Source organism: Trichogramma pretiosum, unplaced genomic scaffold, assembly GCF_000599845.2.
Source record: "Trichogramma pretiosum strain Unisexual culture from Peru unplaced genomic scaffold, Tpre_2.0 scaffold46, whole genome shotgun sequence".
Taxonomy (NCBI): domain Eukaryota; kingdom Metazoa; phylum Arthropoda; class Insecta; order Hymenoptera; family Trichogrammatidae; genus Trichogramma; species Trichogramma pretiosum.
Window position 1 is genome coordinate 218,206 of NW_019641609.1, and position 18,524 is coordinate 236,729.

The 18,524-nt window shown below is 41.9% G+C and overlaps 2 protein-coding genes and 2 long non-coding RNA genes across 7 annotated transcripts in view; 2 read left to right on the forward strand and 2 right to left on the reverse strand.

The window, feature by feature from the left end:
• Window positions 1-2,529: 2,529 nt before the first annotated feature.
• Window positions 2,530-3,670, reverse strand: LOC106654722 (40S ribosomal protein S25). Its single transcript, XM_014374720.2, has 3 exons — window positions 3,583-3,670; window positions 3,010-3,102; window positions 2,530-2,845 (listed from the first exon to the last, which is right to left on the reverse strand). The coding sequence occupies exons 1-3, from the start codon at window positions 3,583-3,585 to the stop codon at window positions 2,582-2,584; spliced, it is 360 nt and encodes a 119-aa protein (XP_014230206.1). The 5' UTR covers window positions 3,586-3,670; the 3' UTR covers window positions 2,530-2,581.
• A 491-nt stretch (window positions 3,671-4,161) lies between these two features.
• LOC106654766 lies at window positions 4,162-4,868 on the forward strand. The gene is made up of 3 exons (XR_002763439.1): window positions 4,162-4,273; window positions 4,348-4,421; window positions 4,492-4,868. It is a non-coding gene; the product is annotated as an uncharacterized LOC106654766 (long non-coding RNA).
• A 262-nt stretch (window positions 4,869-5,130) lies between these two features.
• Window positions 5,131-8,148, reverse strand: LOC106654765. Of its 2 annotated transcripts, none has more exons than XR_002763438.1 (9): window positions 7,782-8,148; window positions 7,529-7,698; window positions 6,763-6,964; window positions 6,508-6,566; window positions 6,241-6,312; window positions 5,986-6,044; window positions 5,732-5,790; window positions 5,477-5,535; window positions 5,131-5,278 (listed from the first exon to the last, which is right to left on the reverse strand). It is a non-coding gene; the product is annotated as an uncharacterized LOC106654765 (long non-coding RNA). The 2 variants fall into 2 exon arrangements; XR_002763437.1 differs by having other exon boundaries at window positions 5,131-5,281.
• A 975-nt stretch (window positions 8,149-9,123) lies between these two features.
• The window catches only part of LOC106654876 (autism susceptibility gene 2 protein-like), a 28,316-nt gene continuing 18,915 nt past the window's right edge, over window positions 9,124-18,524 (forward strand). For 2 of the 3 annotated variants that reach the window (XM_014374974.2, XM_023458542.1), the window contains exons 1-2: window positions 9,126-10,761; window positions 13,415-14,459. In XM_014374974.2, coding sequence (XP_014230460.1) covers window positions 13,818-14,459 — 642 coding nt within the window. In that variant the 5' untranslated portion in view covers window positions 9,126-10,761; window positions 13,415-13,817. Of the gene's footprint in view, window positions 10,762-13,414; window positions 14,460-18,524 lie in introns of all 3 variants that reach the window. The other variant, XM_023458541.1, reaches the window with a different exon arrangement.

The window sequence follows — 18,524 nt, forward strand, 5'->3', positions numbered from 1 at the left end:
GCAGCGCTCGCGAGCAAAGCGTCGTATATAATACCTCCCAATGCCACTGACTCAAAGGAAATTCAGAGACGCGTTGTTGTATTGTTGTCGTAAACTTTTATATTCGATTTTACGTTTTAAGAGCACACACGTCCTGCATGATGTATATATGGGTGTAGCGCTGCACAGGCCTCTGTGCGCGCAGTTTTTGGCCGGAAACACGGAGCCGATATCCGATATCGTAAATAGATGATTGAAAAAAGCCTGCGTTTGTAATTGCTCTTTCATCGCCAGCATATACGAACAGGTCGAAACAGCACATCCGATGATGGACGGACGACGATACCGCGAAAGTCCCAGGCCTCGTCGTCGTCGTGCGAACAAAAAAAAAAGGACGGGCGGTTTGCGGGCAGTGCGCGCGTACAGTACGTGCAGTATCGCGCGCGAGCAAATCGGTTAGCAGGTCATGCGCGTATCGAGAAAGCAGCAGAGATGCCGCGGCAGCAGCGAGTTACCGATCGTATCGATCGTCGCGCAAAAACGCATTTCGAGGACCGGACCACCACCTGCGCTGCTGCTGCCGCTGCTGTACGCACTACATCGATCGAAATCTCCATCGCCATAAATGGTCGCCCATGAGCGTATTGTACATACACCGGAGTCGGACCGATTACTGACAGTTGGACGGTGTACGATACTGTTGCCCGTACTTATACATCTTGGTGCATTAATCATCGATATATTCGCACGCGGGGGATCTTATAACTTCGTCCTCGGCATGGATTTTTCCTTTTTTTTTTTTTTTTTTTTTTTTTTTAATTTTNCTCGGCATGGATTTTTCCTTTTTTTTTTTTTTTGTTATTGTTTTTGTCGTTGTTGTTGTTGATCTCGAGCACCGAAAAACGATATCATACCCGCGTGGGTGTACAATATAAGTAAACGTTGGCGATCGGCGAGGCGAGAAGATCCGATTTTGGCAATGTACTACTCTTACTACTACTACTACAGATGGACGTGCAAGATTTTTGTTGCTCTTTTTTTTTCTTCTTCCAAAGCTACTCTGCGATGTGCTGCGTCCTTGACACCGAACCATAGGCAGCTATGCGCGCGTATATACGCACCAACGACGTGACACTGCCGTCTTTTTTTATTACAGTATATTATAGTCGCTGAGCAGAGACACATACACACGCACGACGGACAGTAGTATAGTGTGTAAGCGGCGCCGAGCCATACCGATCTGCACACCGCGAGTGCATATTATTCGCGTTCAATGTCACCCACACCGGTACGCATATGGAAGTGTGTACATATATAATAATAACGCAGCGCAGAGGAGAGCGAGGAAAGAAAGAGAGGCTGACACGGCACGAGAGAGAAATAAAAGAAAAACTGCATCGTGTCGCGACGCGTCGATTCGAGACACGAAACAAGAAGATGCCAAATTAATGAAGCTGATGAAATTTTCGTGTAGATGTAAACTCGATGCACGATGTACCTGGTTGATATACGCGTATAGTAGGTGCCATGCGTGTACGAGCGATCGGATCGAATTTCGACCTTTTTTTGCCTTCTTACGCGCGAGTATAATAAGCGATCGGTAATTCGAATCCGAACGTACTACGCTCCATCATAAACATGCCTCGCTATACGTCACATCAATTATATCATACGAATTTCCATTTATGACGTTTGGCGGAGGTGAATTTCCGTGTATCGATCGTTAATTTTTCAAACTCGCGGTCGAGCGCTCCGCTTTAACGACAACAAAAAAAGCGCACAACGACGCGCGAGCGACAACATCGACGTTTCAGAAAAGTAAGAAAAAAGAAAAGAAGCATATAGACGGAAAGAGAGAGAAAAGACGGAATCGAGAATGCCAGTACGTATGCGTATAAAAGCGAAACGACCTCGACGGCATCTTCGCGAGTGTCCTTTGCAGCTATATTATACGAGGCTTAACGAACTCTCTTATAGTATACTTACTCGCTCCGGATGATCGCGGCCGCGTGGGCGGCTCGCATGTACACAGGCTGCAGCATACACGCACACGTCTGTGTATATATGGAAGCGCATGCGACAGGCACTCACACGTACTACGGAGGCCTACGCATTGCTGCTGGTACATAGCAGATCCATTAACACACTTTTATACGTACGTGTGTGTTTTTACCACAGCAGCAGCAAAAACTCGTCGGGAATAATGTCACGCGCACAGGTTTTCTTTTCTACTGTTCGGTGAAAATTTGTAATTCTTATATGACAGCTTTCCATGAATTATTTGCGCGATTGCGAAAGTGATCAGTTATTGTACTTTCTTATAGCTGCTGCACAGTATCATTTTATTTTATGAAAGATACCTTTGATGCCTATGAATTAAAAATACTTTCAACTTTCATCAAAAATCCAAAGCTATCGCTAAATCAACAATTGTTTAAATTACTTTCAAAATATTCAATATTAATTTACAAGTTTAATTCATTATGGTTCAATCAATTAAGAAGATATATCTGATGTCAAGGTTTGAACAAATGAAGAGATTTTCAAAAATTACCGTACAAATAACTTTATTATTATTAAATGTACAGGTAAATATAAAAACTTAAGCTACGGGATCATCACCCTTGGTGGTTCTGGTGTAGATCAGCTGGGCATGATGCTGAACAACTTGTTTGATCAAGCCCTTCTGTTGGAGTTCGATCAAAGCTCTCCTGGCCAATGATCCTCTGATCTTTAGCCTTTCACTGAGGATGGAGGGAGTGATCAGTTTGTAGCTTGGCACTTCCTTGAGCAATTTGTCATAAGTGCTCTTGTCGAAAAGGACTTGGTTGTTTAACTTGTCCCTGACTTTTCCTTTGGACCACTTCTGCAAATTTCAAATAAAAGGTTTGTTATTTAAACTGTACTTTTAAAATTATATAAAAGTATGTACAAGATTGAACGTTTGCAATGAACAAAAAATTTGACATAAACAAATGCCATTGTAACATTCATATTCTTGATACAGTTGCCACATAACAAACTACGCACCTTCTTCTTAGCCTTGCCTCCGGAACCTCCTTCCTTCTTCTTCACAGTTTTTTGGGGCTGCTTAGAGCTGCCCTTCGAGTCCTTCTTGGGAGGCTGTAAAATTATAATAGTGAGTTAATTTCTGTTCAACAATACAAAAAACGATTATACTTAGTTTAAAAGATTTCAGACTCATTAAATCAGTTTGCCATCACATATTTGCTATGGTTAAGTTTTGTACATCATGAAATAGGTTAGGAATAGCAATAGAGATCAACTATAATTTTTTAGTCAAAAATTGCTGACAAATAAACCTTACAATGATATTTGAACGTTAACAGGGTAGTAATAGATTATTGAATGCGAGAATATACTCGTTTTTATTGTTAAATAACATGTCGGACTTTTCACAGTCCACCATGTGCTTCGACAATAATACATAACTCGAAATAAATTAGTTTAACACATATTTACTAAAAAGAACGCCAAAATATATTGTGAATAAAATTGAGTAAATAAAATGTAATTGATCGATCTATTGATATTAATGAAATAGTTAAAAAAAAAAGTTTCTTATGATTCTTTTGTACGCACCATCGTGATATCTTATACAAGATCCCAATTCGAAAGAATCCCAGCTAGCTACACGACACGCAATTGAGAGAACGCCGCAGCCGGTGCAACGACGCAACTCGAAAACGACGCGAGGCGCTGCTCTCACAACTTCGGTGGAACTACGTTTGAATCGTAGAAGCGGCAAATGTACGGATTTTTATGCGATGAAAAATGTTGAAAAATCGGGAAGGTATGGTAGGTTGTTTTAAGATTGTCAATGAGGTCATATCGAGCTGCTGAGTACTCCCGTATACTTAGCATGTAAAAGTTGATTGGTAAAATTACTTACAAGTAGTTTACAGTCGAGTGCAAAAATTAGTAAATAAAAAATATTTAGATAAAGCAAAACCCCTCTTGTTTAAAAAAACATTGTAGCAGTTTTAAAATAAAGTCTTTAATTTGTATTTAAAAAAAATATTATGAAGAAAAGGTAAGTTAAGATCATAAGAAGTTATTGCTTTTTTTACAGTGAATTGATCGTCAGCGTAGATCAGTTAAAGAGATATAGAAGCCAGCCAAAATAACATTTCCATTCTACGATTCGTTATTGCCGATAAGCAATGAACGTTTGAATACAGAGGTGCCTGAAAAAATTGATGCAACTACCAATGATTGTGCCACCGATTTGGACATCGAGACCTTAATAATCCATCGGCCAACTATAATTGTGGTAAAATTATAAAAATTTATGATATCTTAGATAAGAGTGTAGGCTAAAATGTAAAAAATTATTTATAAATTTAGATGAGTCTTCTCGTGTATATAATCAAGAATCCTCTGTAAAGCATAATGAAGACTGTTTAATTCCCTTTGCCGATGTAAGTAAATATATTTGGCTGATTGACCATTCCATTGACAATTCATATTAATTTTTATTTTAATTTTTAGATAAACAAAGACCCAAAGTTTTGGCCTTTAAACTTGTATGAAAATGAAGAAATGCGTCTTAAATATCTGCAGAAAGGGTTCTCGTATTTTCAAAACAAGGATTCTACATTTGTAACGTCAAAGCGCGAGTAAAGAACTCAAATTAGGTACTTTACCCCTAAACTTATTTCGAAAAAATTACCAAATGGTGAAAAGGCAGGAAGAAAATGGCTTATGTTTTTCGAGTCAAGTGGAGCCGTTTTCTGTTTCGTTTGTAAATTGTTTTCAAAAAACTTGAAGAATCCTTTTGTAAAAGATGGATTTTCTAATTGGAAGAAAGACAAACAAATAGTATCCGCACACCAAAATAGCAAAAACCATTTAGATTGTATGGTGAAATGCCTATCTTATTTTTCCAAATCATCTGGGATGACTCGGATTGATAAAAGTATGATCGAATCCATGGAGAGTCAGGTTCAATATTGGAGAAATGTATTGAAACGAGTCGTATCTCGCAATAGCGAAAGATAGAAAAAAGTATTTTTATTTTAGTTTCATTTAGTTTTTTTTAGATGTGTTTTGGAATTTGTTTATGTCAAATAAAAAAGGTGTATTGCAATTTTATACAATTTTGGAAACTTTATTTCAATTTTTCTTCCATTTTTTTTACAAATCCACATAAAATGTCACTTGGTTCATGGACTCTTGGGTAACCGGAGTTTTTTAATCACTCAGATTTTATGTTTTTACTTTTAAGGGGGCCGTCTTCGAATTTTAGCCCCGGGCCGCACGAACCCTTAATCGGGCACTGCTGCAACAAAATCAAAATAGGATATAAATAAGTATAATTCAGTTTTACATTTCTAGAAAAAATTAATTCTTAGGGATTCAATCAGTAGTGGGTAGTGGTATAAGGTGAGTGTCATCATCTTAGGCTAAGATTATTTTAACATCATTTGAAATCCTCAATGATTTAAAGTTTAATTTAAACTTCTATTTGGCTTACCTATAATTTCAATTAGCCTTATGTACTTCAATAAATGTATGAACAAAGAACACCGAGATCTGCAACAAAATAAAAACAAGATATAAATAAGTATAATTGTTATTTATATTCTTACGCGAAAGTTAATTCTTAAGGATTTAATCAGTAGTGGGTAGTGGTATAAGGTGAGTGTCATCATCTTAGGCTAAGACTGATTTAACATCATTTAAAATCCTCAATGCTTTTACGTTTAATTTAAACTTCTATTTGGCTTACCTATAATTGTAATTAGGCTTATCTTCTTCAATAAGCGTACGACCAAAGTGCACTGAAGGCTGCAACAAAATCAAAATACGATATGAATAAGTATAATTCAGTTTTACATTTCTAGAAAAAATTAATTCTTAAGGATTCGATCAGTAGTGGGTAGTGGTATAAGGTGAGTGTCATCATCTTAGGCTAAGATTATTTCAACATCATTTGAAATCCTCAATGCTTTTAAGTTTAATTTAAACTTCTATTTGGCTTACCTATAATTTCAATTAGCCTTATGTACTTCAATAAATGTATGAACAAAGAACACCGAGATCTGCAACAAAATAAAAACAAGATATAAATAAGTATAATTGTTATTTATATTCTTACGTGAAAGTTAATTCTTAAGGATTTAATCAGTAGTGGGTAGTGGTATAAGGTGAGTGTCATCATCTTAGGCTAAGACTGATTTAACATCATTAAAAATCCTCAATGCTTTTATGTTTAATTTAAACTTCTATTTGGCTTACCTATTGTAATTAGGCTTAATTGTAATTAGGCTTATCTTCTTCAATAAGCGTATGAACAAAGTGCACTGAAGGCTGCAATAAAATCAAAATACGATATAAATAAGTATCATTCAGTTTTACATTTCTAGAAAAAATTAATTCTTAAGGATTCGATCAGTAGTGGGTAGTGGTATAAGGTGAGTGTCATCATCTTAGGCTAAGATTATTTCAACATCATTTGAAATCCTCAATGCATTTAAGTTTAATTTAAACTTCTTTTTGGCTTACCTATAATTTCAATTAGCCTTATGTACTTCAATAAACGTACGACCAAAGAACACCGAGATCTGCAACAAAATAAAATCAAGATATAAATAAGTATAATTGTTATTTATATTCTTACGCGAAAGTTAATTCTTAAGGATTTAATCAGTAGTGGGTAGTGGTATAAGGTAAGTGTCATCATCTTAGGCTAAGACTGATTTAACATCATTTAAAATCCTCAATTCCTATAAGTTTAATTTAAACTTCAATTTGTCTCACCTAAACGTTCCATACTCTTTGCATATTTCAAGTGCAAGTTCTCAAGTATGACATGTGAGCATGTGAAATATAAACCTGATCCTCTATCAATTAAAACTGTTGCAAGTGGCTAATACAACTACAGTTGTTTTATCCATACCAGATTTTCCTCGAAATGAAATATCCATACATGGTACAGCTTATAAAATTCATTCATGTTACACTGAAAATAAAGATGTAAAATCTCATTAAAGATGATCCAAAAACTTTTGCCTTTGCAGTTTTCTCTAATAACAGTGTGAATAAAGAAAGAAAAAAAAATATTTAAAAAATAATATTGCTCAGACTTAACCACAGATTTTTCCAAAATGAAACTTTTGAAATGCAAATTAAGAATTTCTTTATTTATGTCATGCAGACAAAAATCTATAAAAAATAAATGAATGCCCTTATAAAAATTTCCTATAGGATCTCGCGAAATTCCTACAGGAGTCCTATAGGATTCCAATAGGAATTTCGCGGGATCCTATTGGAAATTTTTATAAGGGTGATACACTTTCTTTCAAGTCATACCAAATTGTAAGTACAAGAATAATATTCATACAGCAATATCAATTTTATTTGTTAAAATTTGTGTTTCTTTAAAGCTTATGGGAGCTAATTGGTGAGTATTCACTTAGAAGTTAGAAAAATTAACGTAGCTTGCTTATATTCAAATGCTGTTATCAAAGAAAGTTGAAAGAGGCACTAGTAGATAATGAAAGTTCATATAATCCTACTGACTCACCAAATAAATTATATACCGTTGAAAAAATAAAGCATTGTAAACCAATTTTTACAATAAGAATCATGTTATACCCAAGGCAAGCCATGAAAGCCCCTTGGTGAGAATAGGAGACATATTTTAGCTGTTTTGTTTCATTTCGTCAGCACCGCAGCAGTTTCAAGGTATTGATTCTGAAAAAGTTCAGTATATTATTACGTAGCTAAAATGAATAAATATTGTTCAAAGAATAAATAGTAAGTATTTTTTTACTAACCTGTGCAAAACTTTCATGTTAACTCAGCAGCCGGTTGCACGTGACGATAGTCTGAACTCTGAACACTGGAGTCTGGACTCTGGCGGTACACCGCGCGATGAGATACGCCATCTTGCGCAGCGTTCGCGCAACCTTATTTTGCATTACGAAATTGTCGGGAATACATGGAACTGCAGTTTTTCATTTCGTTTCAGTCGATACTTATATTCGATTTTTTGACTATGAAACTTTTGTAAATTTTATTTTCCTATTACGAAAATACGCCAAGTGCTTCATAAAACAAAAAAATACGCAACCCGCAAACATTTTTTTCAACGATCTTAGAACGTGCAATATGAGTAGATAATAAAAAATAAACATTTCATGATTAACGGATGCCCGGGTCACGGAGATCATTTATATATTGTTCGAGAGATCGATTGATAATACAATTATTTTCGTCAGTGAAAAAATTATTTTATAACGTATCATTTTTTATTTTTTCACTGTGATTCAAGAATTGTTGAAAAACAGTACTAAAATCAAATTTCACATCAATATTTTTTTTTCATTATATTTCAACAACATTAAATACTCGTAATTTAAACTGTTTTCGAAAATTATATTTTTATAAATTTTTATATTTAAATCCTGTTTTTAATCCCCGAATCAACTAGATCAGTTCACGGTTGCTGTTGCTGGCTGGAGCAGCAGCACCTCGGCACGGGAAAATGCATATCGCGCGCACGTAAGTTTACGCATCGCGGCCAGGACATTCCATGTTTGGAGTCGCGCGACTCCGGTGCGTGCTGCGTGCGATAGGCCGATACACCTATATGTAGATATGCATTAAAAGAAGTTGGCGTGTGTAGCATGCTCGACCGGCGGTGGCAGCAGCTCCGCACCATGTATACAACAACTCGGCCTTTGTACCATACCCACTGAATACATGTGTACAATGCGATAGCCCCCGCAGGAAAATGCCGAAACGTCGCATTTGATCCTCGATCGTATGGATGAAAATCGAGCCGATCCAATCATAGCGGTTTTGACTCTTCATCTTTATGCAGGAGCTGGATCTCGCGAATTCTCGCTCTCGACGCTATATAGAAGGCCTGCACTGCACGCAGCGGAGTGCAAAAGCCACAGCTGAGAAATTATTGCAGACTGCATATAGGTATAGTGCATGCATAGGATAGGTGCACGCGCGTTATGCTACAATTGCAGCGTGTGCATACTCTTTGGCCTCCTCAGCAGCGCAGGAGCAAGACTCCGAGACTCTACTCTCACGGCGAGCCGCGAGCACACGGCGCAGAGGCCAGTCTGCAGTTGAGCAGTCTGCATTTTCGCGATATACGTAAAAAGGCCTCGGGGGTTGTGTTGTTGCGACGAGTGTCGAGCAGTCGAGGAGAGCTGCTGCCTATTGTATACACAAAAGTGCGAAATGCCGCAGCGGCGCTAGTCGACGACGTCGTTGATCGCTGCTCTCTCTACTGCTGCTCTCCGTGTGCAGTGCAAGATCTCGCGGTCCTCGGCAGAACACGATAATATAAGTTGTGCAGTGTTCGTCGCGAGCAGCCTCGCTCGGCGCCTCCGTGCTAAACACTCGCTGTGTGCATCAGATCGCGAGTGCCAGTGTATTCGTACGTGCGCGAGTGGTACAAGGTAAAATGTGCTCTCGAGAGCGCCCCCGCAGCAGCAGCAACAATATATCGCGCATGAAACAACGCTGCAGGGCGGTCGCTAGTGCAGCTTAGACAGAAAGAGGAGCATCCTAAATCCACTACATGCGTCTGCAAGTCTGTAGCGTCGAATCAACCTTCTACGCACGCAGCAAGCCGTGCTAATATAGCAGTAGATATAATACGCAAAGTTCGCGAATTCCGCACGGCTCGCGGCTCTCTTATCTCTCTTTCTCTCTCTCTTTCTCTCTCTCTCTCTCTCTCTCTCTCTCTGTACTGTGTCGCGAGGCGTCGCGGATTGAAAGTCAGTCCTCTCATCGGCGCGGTTCTACTCTCTCTGTCTCGTGCGAGTGCGTCGTCTAGAGCTCACCGCGGTACAATGTCGTTTGAGTAGCATCGACGGAGAGTTATTTGCTTGCGACTCTGTCTCTCTCTCAGTGCGCGAGTGTCAATATATCGCAAAAGACTACCAACACATACATATCCGAGGAGTAGCAGCGAATTTACAGCATACTAGTGAGCCAGCCAGCAGCAGCGCACATTATAATACAGCACACAGCAGTCGGACACACTGAGCCTCCTATATACAATCCTATATAATATCAGTGTCGCGCGAATGCCAAGCAGCAGCAGCAGCAGCGTAGCGAGTACAAGTCGTGTCTGTGCTGTCTTTGTGTGCGTGTGAGTCCGTGACTGTGAGAGAGCCGTGCGTGGTGCGCGCCTCGCCAGTGCTACGCGAGCTGCTGCAGCAGTAGCAGCCAAAACGTCTCGAGAGTCTGCTCTCTCGGCACGACGACGGCCGAGCTCTCTCACTCTTTTTCCGTCTCTCTCTTTCTCTCTCTTTCTCTCTCACTCTCTCTCTCTCTCTCGCGTATTCAGTGCTACTGCTCTCGGGGATCTCGCGAGGCAGCGTATCTCTCGTCTACTGTGTGCAATTCGTGTGCTCCGTTTTTTTTTTTGCTGGTTAAAAGCCGAGTGTGTGGTGGTGCGACGAGAGGAAGAAGCTTTTGGTTATCTTTTTGTTGTTGTTGTTTTTTGTTGTTTCGGCAGTGTGTATATAATATCGTAATAATAAGCAGTGTCACAGCAGTGATTCTTGTGTTCTCGCGAATGTAAAGTGTGTTCAGCCGAGTGCGCTCATTTGTCAAAGTACATTGAGCATCGACAAACAAGTAGTAGCAGCAGCAGCAACAAAACAGTGCAGTTTTATTAGAGTGAATATATAAATAAGCCTGCGGCACAGTGTACAAGGATAAACGAAGAGCCATCAAAATATACATACACATATACACAACAGTGCGTGTGCGGTGTGTTATACAGTGAGTAGTCTTGCTCCTTTTTTTTCATTTCTCGGTCCGTGCTCTTCCCAATCAGTGTATATAATTTCTCATATAGAAAAACAGTACATGTATCCGCTCTAAAACGAAGAAGAAAATACATATACATATCCGTAAATTTATATATATAACACACGAGCAGTAGTAGTAGTAGTAGTAGTAGTATAGGCTTCGGAATACGCGAGTGCGAGAGTGTGTAAGTGTACGTGGTGCTGCTCTGCTCTGCTCTCTCTCTCTCTCTCGCTCGGTTCGGCTCGGCTCGGCACAGTGTTGGCGCGTCCGCCATTCCGACAAACAACACACCACGAAATCTTCTCTCTCTCGCTCAGCGGAGAGCTCGTTTCCTCGGATCTCCGCCGCGTTTGCGAGAGAGAAAATGCGCGTGTGTCTGTGCGTAGTTTGTAATATATAATGCATGCCTTATGAAACGCAGCGGTGTTCGACGAACCTCTTGCCGAACATCGTCGCCGAGAGAGAAAGAGAGAATTGCAACTCGCATTTTACATGTATAGCGTACGAGCATACGTACGGGTGTGAGTGAGAATGTGTGTGTGCCTGTCTGCCTGCCTGCCGCTCGGCTCGCTTGCGTGTAAATGTATGTGTAAACTTTGCGTCCGTGTGGATTGCTGCTGCTTTATGTACGCGTGTGCGTGTGTATAAAGCACGCAAATATATACACGCACACGACGACGCGGACGAGCTTCGCAGCAGCAGCTCCGTATTATAGTCCGCGTAGCTGTCGTAACCTTATCATGTGAAACACATACAGATATACCACTAAACGTAAGACGTCTTTTACAGATTCTTATGTGTTTTTTCCAAGTGTGTATGAGTAAATCCGTGTATAGACCGTGCGTGACATTGCGTGCGTGTGTATGTGCCTGTGTGAGTGTATATACAGACCAAGTGCCACTCTTAAGTTCGTCCAAGTTTTTTGTGCTTCTCCAACTTCCATCACGCGTCGATGTCTAGATATATATAGGCATGCTACACAGACAACAAGGCACGTAATAATTCGAAATTCTCGAGGGCCTCGTAGATAGATAGATATCGTCTGTCTATTGGACATTGATCTGTTTCGGAGCGATCGAGTCATCGCAGCGTAATCTCGCCGTTATACCTCGGCACATACCCGTGTGTGTCATGTGTTTTCTGTGTCTGCGTGTCTGTACGTGTATGTCACTCGCCGACGTCTCGCAGTCTCTCCTCGTTCGAGAGGATTTTTGCTCCTTCCTCTCCGGACACTGGACGTTATTACTAACGTTACTACTCGAAAAGAAAAAAAAATTTGCGCGACTTTCTCTTTCGCGTTGGTGGTGGCGGCCCGTAAGTGACTTTTTCGGAAAATCATTTCTTCGTTTCGCACATGCTTGCCTGCTCGTCGTCGCTGTTGAGTGATTTTAAGCCAAGCGTAGCGGCAGCGGTACTCGATCATTCATCGCTTCAAAAAAGTTTTTTGATCTTCCTCCGTCCGCCTCTGCTGCCTTTATGAGAGACGAGATGGAGGAGGACTATTAGATTTGTTTTTTACGTATGTTTATTACGGGGGAGACGAAAGTTTAATCGAGAATCTAGTTCTGTTTGTCTACGCACGCATGTGTGCCGCCGCCGCCGCCGCTTCTGTTACTGCTGCTGGATGACGAAGTTTTGCAGTCGAAACTAGTTTTACAACAATAAAAGTTAGGCGAAGGTAGAACGAGAGGAAGAGGAGAGAGAAAGAGAGGGAGAGAGAGAGATAACAACGAATTTGCGTACTATGCCAGCCAGCATAACTGTTGCAAAGTACCTCAAAACTTTTGCCTTATTTTCTTCTTTTTTTTCATTAACTTATACGCGTGTGGCAATTGTAATTGGCAGATCTCGTATAAACGAGTCCCGAAACGCGACTGTGTCGAGGAGCAAATGTGCAACAGATTATTGCAACACTGTTGTGCTGTCGTACTCTGAACTAATTAGGATGTATTTTGTCTCTCTCTCTCTATCTCACTTTTTCTCGCACTGTGTACGATTTTGTCAAATGAATGAACCTCGTCTTATCCCTTGCTCCCATACTTTATTCCCTTCTGCTGCGCTTACTACTACTACTTACTACTGCTTCGTTGTGTGAATGAGTCGTAAACAATCGAACGAAAATACAACACACAAGCGAACAAGAGGAGAAAAGATACAAAGACGTAACAACGACTCGTACTTGTGAATAGTATACGCTTTTATATGCGTGCGTGGTATCGATAATAATTCAAGCGTAATCTGTCGTACCTCACGCGAATATAGAGAGATAACGCGAAGCGATGGTCCGCGCAACCTTCTTGACTCCTCTTGTTTTCTTGTTTTTGTATTTGTTTTTTTTTTCGATAGCACACGCGTAGTGGTATTAACTGTATTTTATTTGTCTTTCGACACAAGTTCCGCATGTAATAATGGGAAATTCGAGTCAAGTCACTGTGCTCATAGCCGTCCATCATATAATTGATCTCCATTGTATTTACACGTCTAAAAATAAATAAAATTTCACTTACACATACGCCCCATTAAGCGTCATTTAAATACCGTACCGTAGCCACTGTATATGATATAAACGCCTCGATTATCTTTGTCTCTCTCTAATGTGTCGATTATGTATCGTGTGTTTCAGATCTCGGAGACGAGTGCGACCTCAATGAGGCGACTCACGATTCCCCGTATCTGTGGGCCCAACTGCGAGGCAACTTCGTTACGATTCCTATGGATAAAGTAGTTGAAAGCTGATCATCGGCAGTGAAAAGCCGCGAACATCTGTCTCCGTGCCGTTTTACACGGAAAAGTCGAGATTTAGTCGACTATCTAGTACGTAGGGACAGAAAATTGAAGAAAAAAAAACACACACACACAGAGAATCAAACAAGCTGTTAGTAGGCATGCCGTGCAGCAAGCAGCATCGGTCGAGAAGCAACGAGCGTCCGAAGCACTCCTCCCGTGATCATTATCGTCGTCGTCAATACAGTCAAGTCGATACGATTAAACGGCCTTAAAAGAGGACGAGCCCCCAGGAGTCATCTATGCTGACTGCAGGGCTAACCACGGCAGCAGCAGCAGCAGCTACATCGGCAGCTACCCCGCCGTCGACAGCAGCAGCCGGTGGAGGAAACAACAACAATAACAGTACACAAGCCTCGAGTCACATCGGCAGCATGGACCATCATCAGCTACAGGCCCAGGAGGCGAAGCAGCGCTCGCAGCGCAACCGGCGACGGGAGCGCGCCCAGCGCATGTTGGCCCAGCGCGAGGCCAAGTCCGCCAACAACAGTTTGCTGTCGCTGCAGCAGTCGGCCTCGCCGCACGACCCGTCGCATCATCACGCGTTGAGCCAAGCCGCCGCCGCCGCGGCCGAGGACAGCCCGAGTGGCGACGACGACGACGTGCTGCTGCCGCCCAACAGCCACCACCATCATCATCATCATCACCGGGGCGGCGACGCCTCGAGAAATCCTCGGCTCCAGGGCACGGGGCATCAAAGGCCACCGAGGCCGCCCCGGCCGCCTAGACCGAGAAAGAAGGCGGCTGCCGCCGCGGCTGCTGCTGCGGCCGCTGCAGCCGCTGGGGTGGCTGCCGTCAGCAAAGAGCCCAAGGAGCCCATCTTCGAGGAGGACATAATCGATGGCTTTGCCATCTTGGCTTTTCGCTCCTACGAGGATCTCGAGGTGAGTAACGAACGAATAAACGAACGCAACGCAGCGAATAATAATAAAATAAGGCCCCCAATCGAATCGATAAATTAGCCTCGCAGTGCACGTGCGTGATTACAGCTGTGCCAGGAGCAAAAGAGATCGCGCAGAGCGAGAGAGGAGAGAGACCTTTATCGGTTTCTCATTTACACACTACTCATTATAAATATATGCTCTCGGGCCCCTGAGCTCTCCGATCGTGCTATACATTGAACAAACAAACGAACGAAAAAAATATTCATCTTTGCTGCGCTAGCACAGCAGGTAGTAGTATACGATATACGCGTCGTCGAAAAGGACTAACAAAGAGAAACTCAAGGGGTATCGCGATAAGCGTCCGTGCATTAAATAAATCGAGAACGGAATGCCTGCGCTTTTTTTGTCTTCCTGCTTGCGCGCGCTGCTTAATTTGCCGAGAGTATTATATTAGCTTATAAAGCTGCTGCTGCGGGATGATATCGTTATACTCTATAATATAAAGCGATAATTTAATTCGTGTTTGGAAATTGGAAAAATCAATCGGCACCTGCTGGTGCCGCTGCTGCGTGGTGCGCATACAGCTCGCAAAAAAAAGGCGCGCACTGCACACATCCTTCTCTAATCTGCCGTCGTTGTGCAGCACCACAAGCACACACGCGTTTATACATAACGTGTTTCTCCTCATCTAGCCTCTGTCAGTAGTAGTGGCCAGAAAAAGTTTCTCAATGACCCACTTCTCGCTCGCGCGTACGGGACGACGACGTGTTCTCGCGCGCGCTCGCTTTTATGTGTGTATATTTAGTGGTAATCCGTCTACAGCTGCCGCCGCCGCCACTTTTTTTGCTTTCTTTCTCTCTTAACTTACTCGCTCATTCCGATGTTGGGCGATAAAGTTTTGTTGCCATATACACGCGCGATTACAATCGTCGATATTAATTTATGAATTTCACGGAACGGCGAGGATAAGGAGAAGAGTATAAGAGAGAGAAAAAGAGCGTCAAAGATGCCCAAAAGTTATTGCTGTACACAAACCCTTGTATGGTCTGCGTGTTATTCGCGAGTATTTTTATAAGCGTATAAAACCAGCAATTACATTCACTGTCACGGACGAGTGCTGCGGAGATGCGCCGCAAAAAAAGTAAAAAAGATACAAGCAAGACGTGTGCGCCGCTGATCGCGTGTTAAAGAGATTCTTTTCGTTCTTTCGCGTCGAGTAGCGCGTCAAGCGGCCTGTGTTTATAGATAAAAATGTATTTTAGCATAATATGTATTTTGCAACTCGGCAGAGCCGATTACCATCGATTCTCGACCTTGTTTCTCGATCTTTTTCTTTTTTTTTCTTCTTTTTTTTTTAACACTCGCGGAAGCGAGTGGCGTAAAATTAGTCGGAGTAATTCCCTATTAATAGCCCGCATATAAAACTTAGACAATCGTGCCGCCGCCGCGAGTTTGGAAAAATAATATAAATATGCGTGACGCGCTCGCTAGCAGCGACCGATGTAACAATTTTCAATGTGCAAATATGCACGCGCGCGTGTGCGCATTATAGCCTTTGTGACACAGATAATAAGTATCAGTCGCATACTATAATATACGATTATAAAAGTTAAAACAATTTCGCCGCTGCGGCGGCGGTGACGACCACAATCACTCACGTGCGTCGTCGCCTTCGTGTATTCATTTAAATTCACCGATAATGAATATGAATACGTGCAATCGAATCGCAGCCGTGAACCTAAAAAAAATCATACGAATCGATAATAATTGGCACGTCGATGATCGATAAAAACAATATTATTGTAGGAAGCGTAGACTTATGCCTATATTCCGGAGTCTCTCTTGAGAATATAAGTCCCATTACACGCTGCGATATCTGCAGGCAAATGAGCTTACTCGGCGGGCCGCGTATATTAATAATTAGTCCCATGTTCCATACACACTGAAGCAGCAGCCGTACATATACAGCCCCCGCACGATGTCGCGTGCAGGGGGTCGCACGACACGAAACGAGCTGCTCCGGCTTTTCCTCAGGAGATTTTTCCGCGCTCGGAGAGCAGAGCAACGACTGCTGCTGCTGCCTTTGCTGCTCTCTTTATAGGCGTGTATTATATTATTATTTTCTCTCTCTCGCTCTATGACCTTCGCTTATTCGCGCATGCCGTCGTCGTGCAGCACACGCTGTGTGCTTTTCTCGCAAAAACTTTGCGAGCGAGTCGTTTTGCGCAATCATCAACGCCTATTTGAAGGCACGAAGAAAAAGTAAAAAAATAAATAAATAAATAAACAGGCGAATCGCAGCTCTCGGGCAATCATAAAGCCGCAAATTTGATTTGATCTCTTATAGAATATTACAAGACTGAATTATGTATACATAAAAGGAAACTCGCGAGCCCCGGCGATATGTGTGTATGCCTGAGCTCTGTGTGTGTATCTGTGAGTGTGTGTCTGTGAGCGAGCGCGAAAACGAGTTTCTAATTTCCGAGAAATGCAGCGTATATACGAACGAAACGACGAAGGAAGAGAGAAGCACACACAGCGCAGAGAGAAAGAGAGATGTATGGTATGTGTGTTCGCGCGCGAGAGAGAGTGCGGTATATCTGTCGAGATTTGTGTGCACCGCGCGTGTATGTGTGTGTAGGTATATACTGCATATATATGCACACAGAGACGACCGTAACACAGGCGACTCGGTAATGTCACGCGTGGTGTGCACAGAACATTTTGGATAATAGTTATACCGCTGCAAGAGCCACATTATAGATCATGAAAATTAATAGAAAATCCGCGTCGAAACTCGTCGGACTCTCTTCACTTATGACAAGTCGTAAAAGATCTGTCTCCTTTAACGATCTCTCTCGGTTCTCTCTTTAGGGGTACCCACGGTAAACAAGCAATAAAAGACAATCAAGCGAGCGAGATAATTGTCGAATATAAAAAAAAGAGTGCGCGCGGCGCGCGGAGGGCATAATTTTCGAAACGACGACACACAGCAGAGCACACCGCGATATTAGTCGGAAACAATCATCGTCGGCTCGCTTACTACTCTACTCTCCGATCGTTTGATAGTAAAAACGAGGAGAGCCATGCTTATGCTTGCTGCTGCTGCTGCAGCACTTCTCAAAATCCACACACACGCGTGCGCGCGCGCGCGAGCGCGAAAAAAAAGTCTCGACGAAGCGGAACTGCTAAAGTAAGAATAAAAAAAAAAAAAACGAAACGAAGGCAGCAGCCAAGTCGTGTCGGAATCCCTCGTCTCGCTCTTTCAACCGTGGTATATGGCAATATATATAATAATGATACTGTATAAGCAAAGCCACCACCACCACACACTGCAACAGCCGTGCCTCGCTCTTATGTATACTCCGAAATAATTCCAACTTGCAATAGCAGCAGCAGCAGCCATGAGAACGCGAGCGCGAGACCTTCTTTCTTTCGTCGGAATACTACACTATATACGTGTTCCTTCTTTTTTGCCCTTTTTTTTTCATTCTTTCTTCTCGTTTTCGTTACAACATACCAAAGTGTAATATGCTGCGGGAGAGCCGCTAATTCGTTATAAAAAAAAACCAACCAACTCCTTTCGCGCGCACGTGACTCGCTTGTCTATTTTCGAAACGCGGCGCGCGCGAGCCGATGTAATTTGTCTGTTAGAAAGATAAATAATACGCGAGCGCGACAGCAGCAGCTTTTGATGTTGATTTCTTTTTTTATACAGCACATACCCCAGCGAAGAGCACTATTAAATTACCAGCTCGTCGTGATTAAGCGTCGTTTCGTTTCTTTTTTTTTCTTTTTTTGCTTTACTCCTCGCGATTATACTCATTGTAATAATCCTTTTAACGCAATTTCAATAACTCGACTCATTGAGCAGGCAAACGCGCGACGAGAGCTGCTGGCTGTGCATGCATTTGTATGATAATAATCCGGTGGTACAAGAGAGCTCAGACTCGCGAATGTGCACGCGGCTCGCAGTTATATAGCATTATAATAGCTTTCAAATTCATCGGAATAAATAGACCTTTTTTTTTTATAAACGTGTAGGCTTCGGTATATACGTTCTCT

Excerpts from the sequence above, each read along its gene's own strand:
- LOC106654722 (XM_014374720.2), bottom strand. Across the intron at positions 2,846-3,009 it reads GAGGCAAGGCTAAGAAGAAG|AAGTGGTCCAAAGGAAAAGT; the intron begins GTGCGTAGTTTG and ends TGAAATTTGCAG.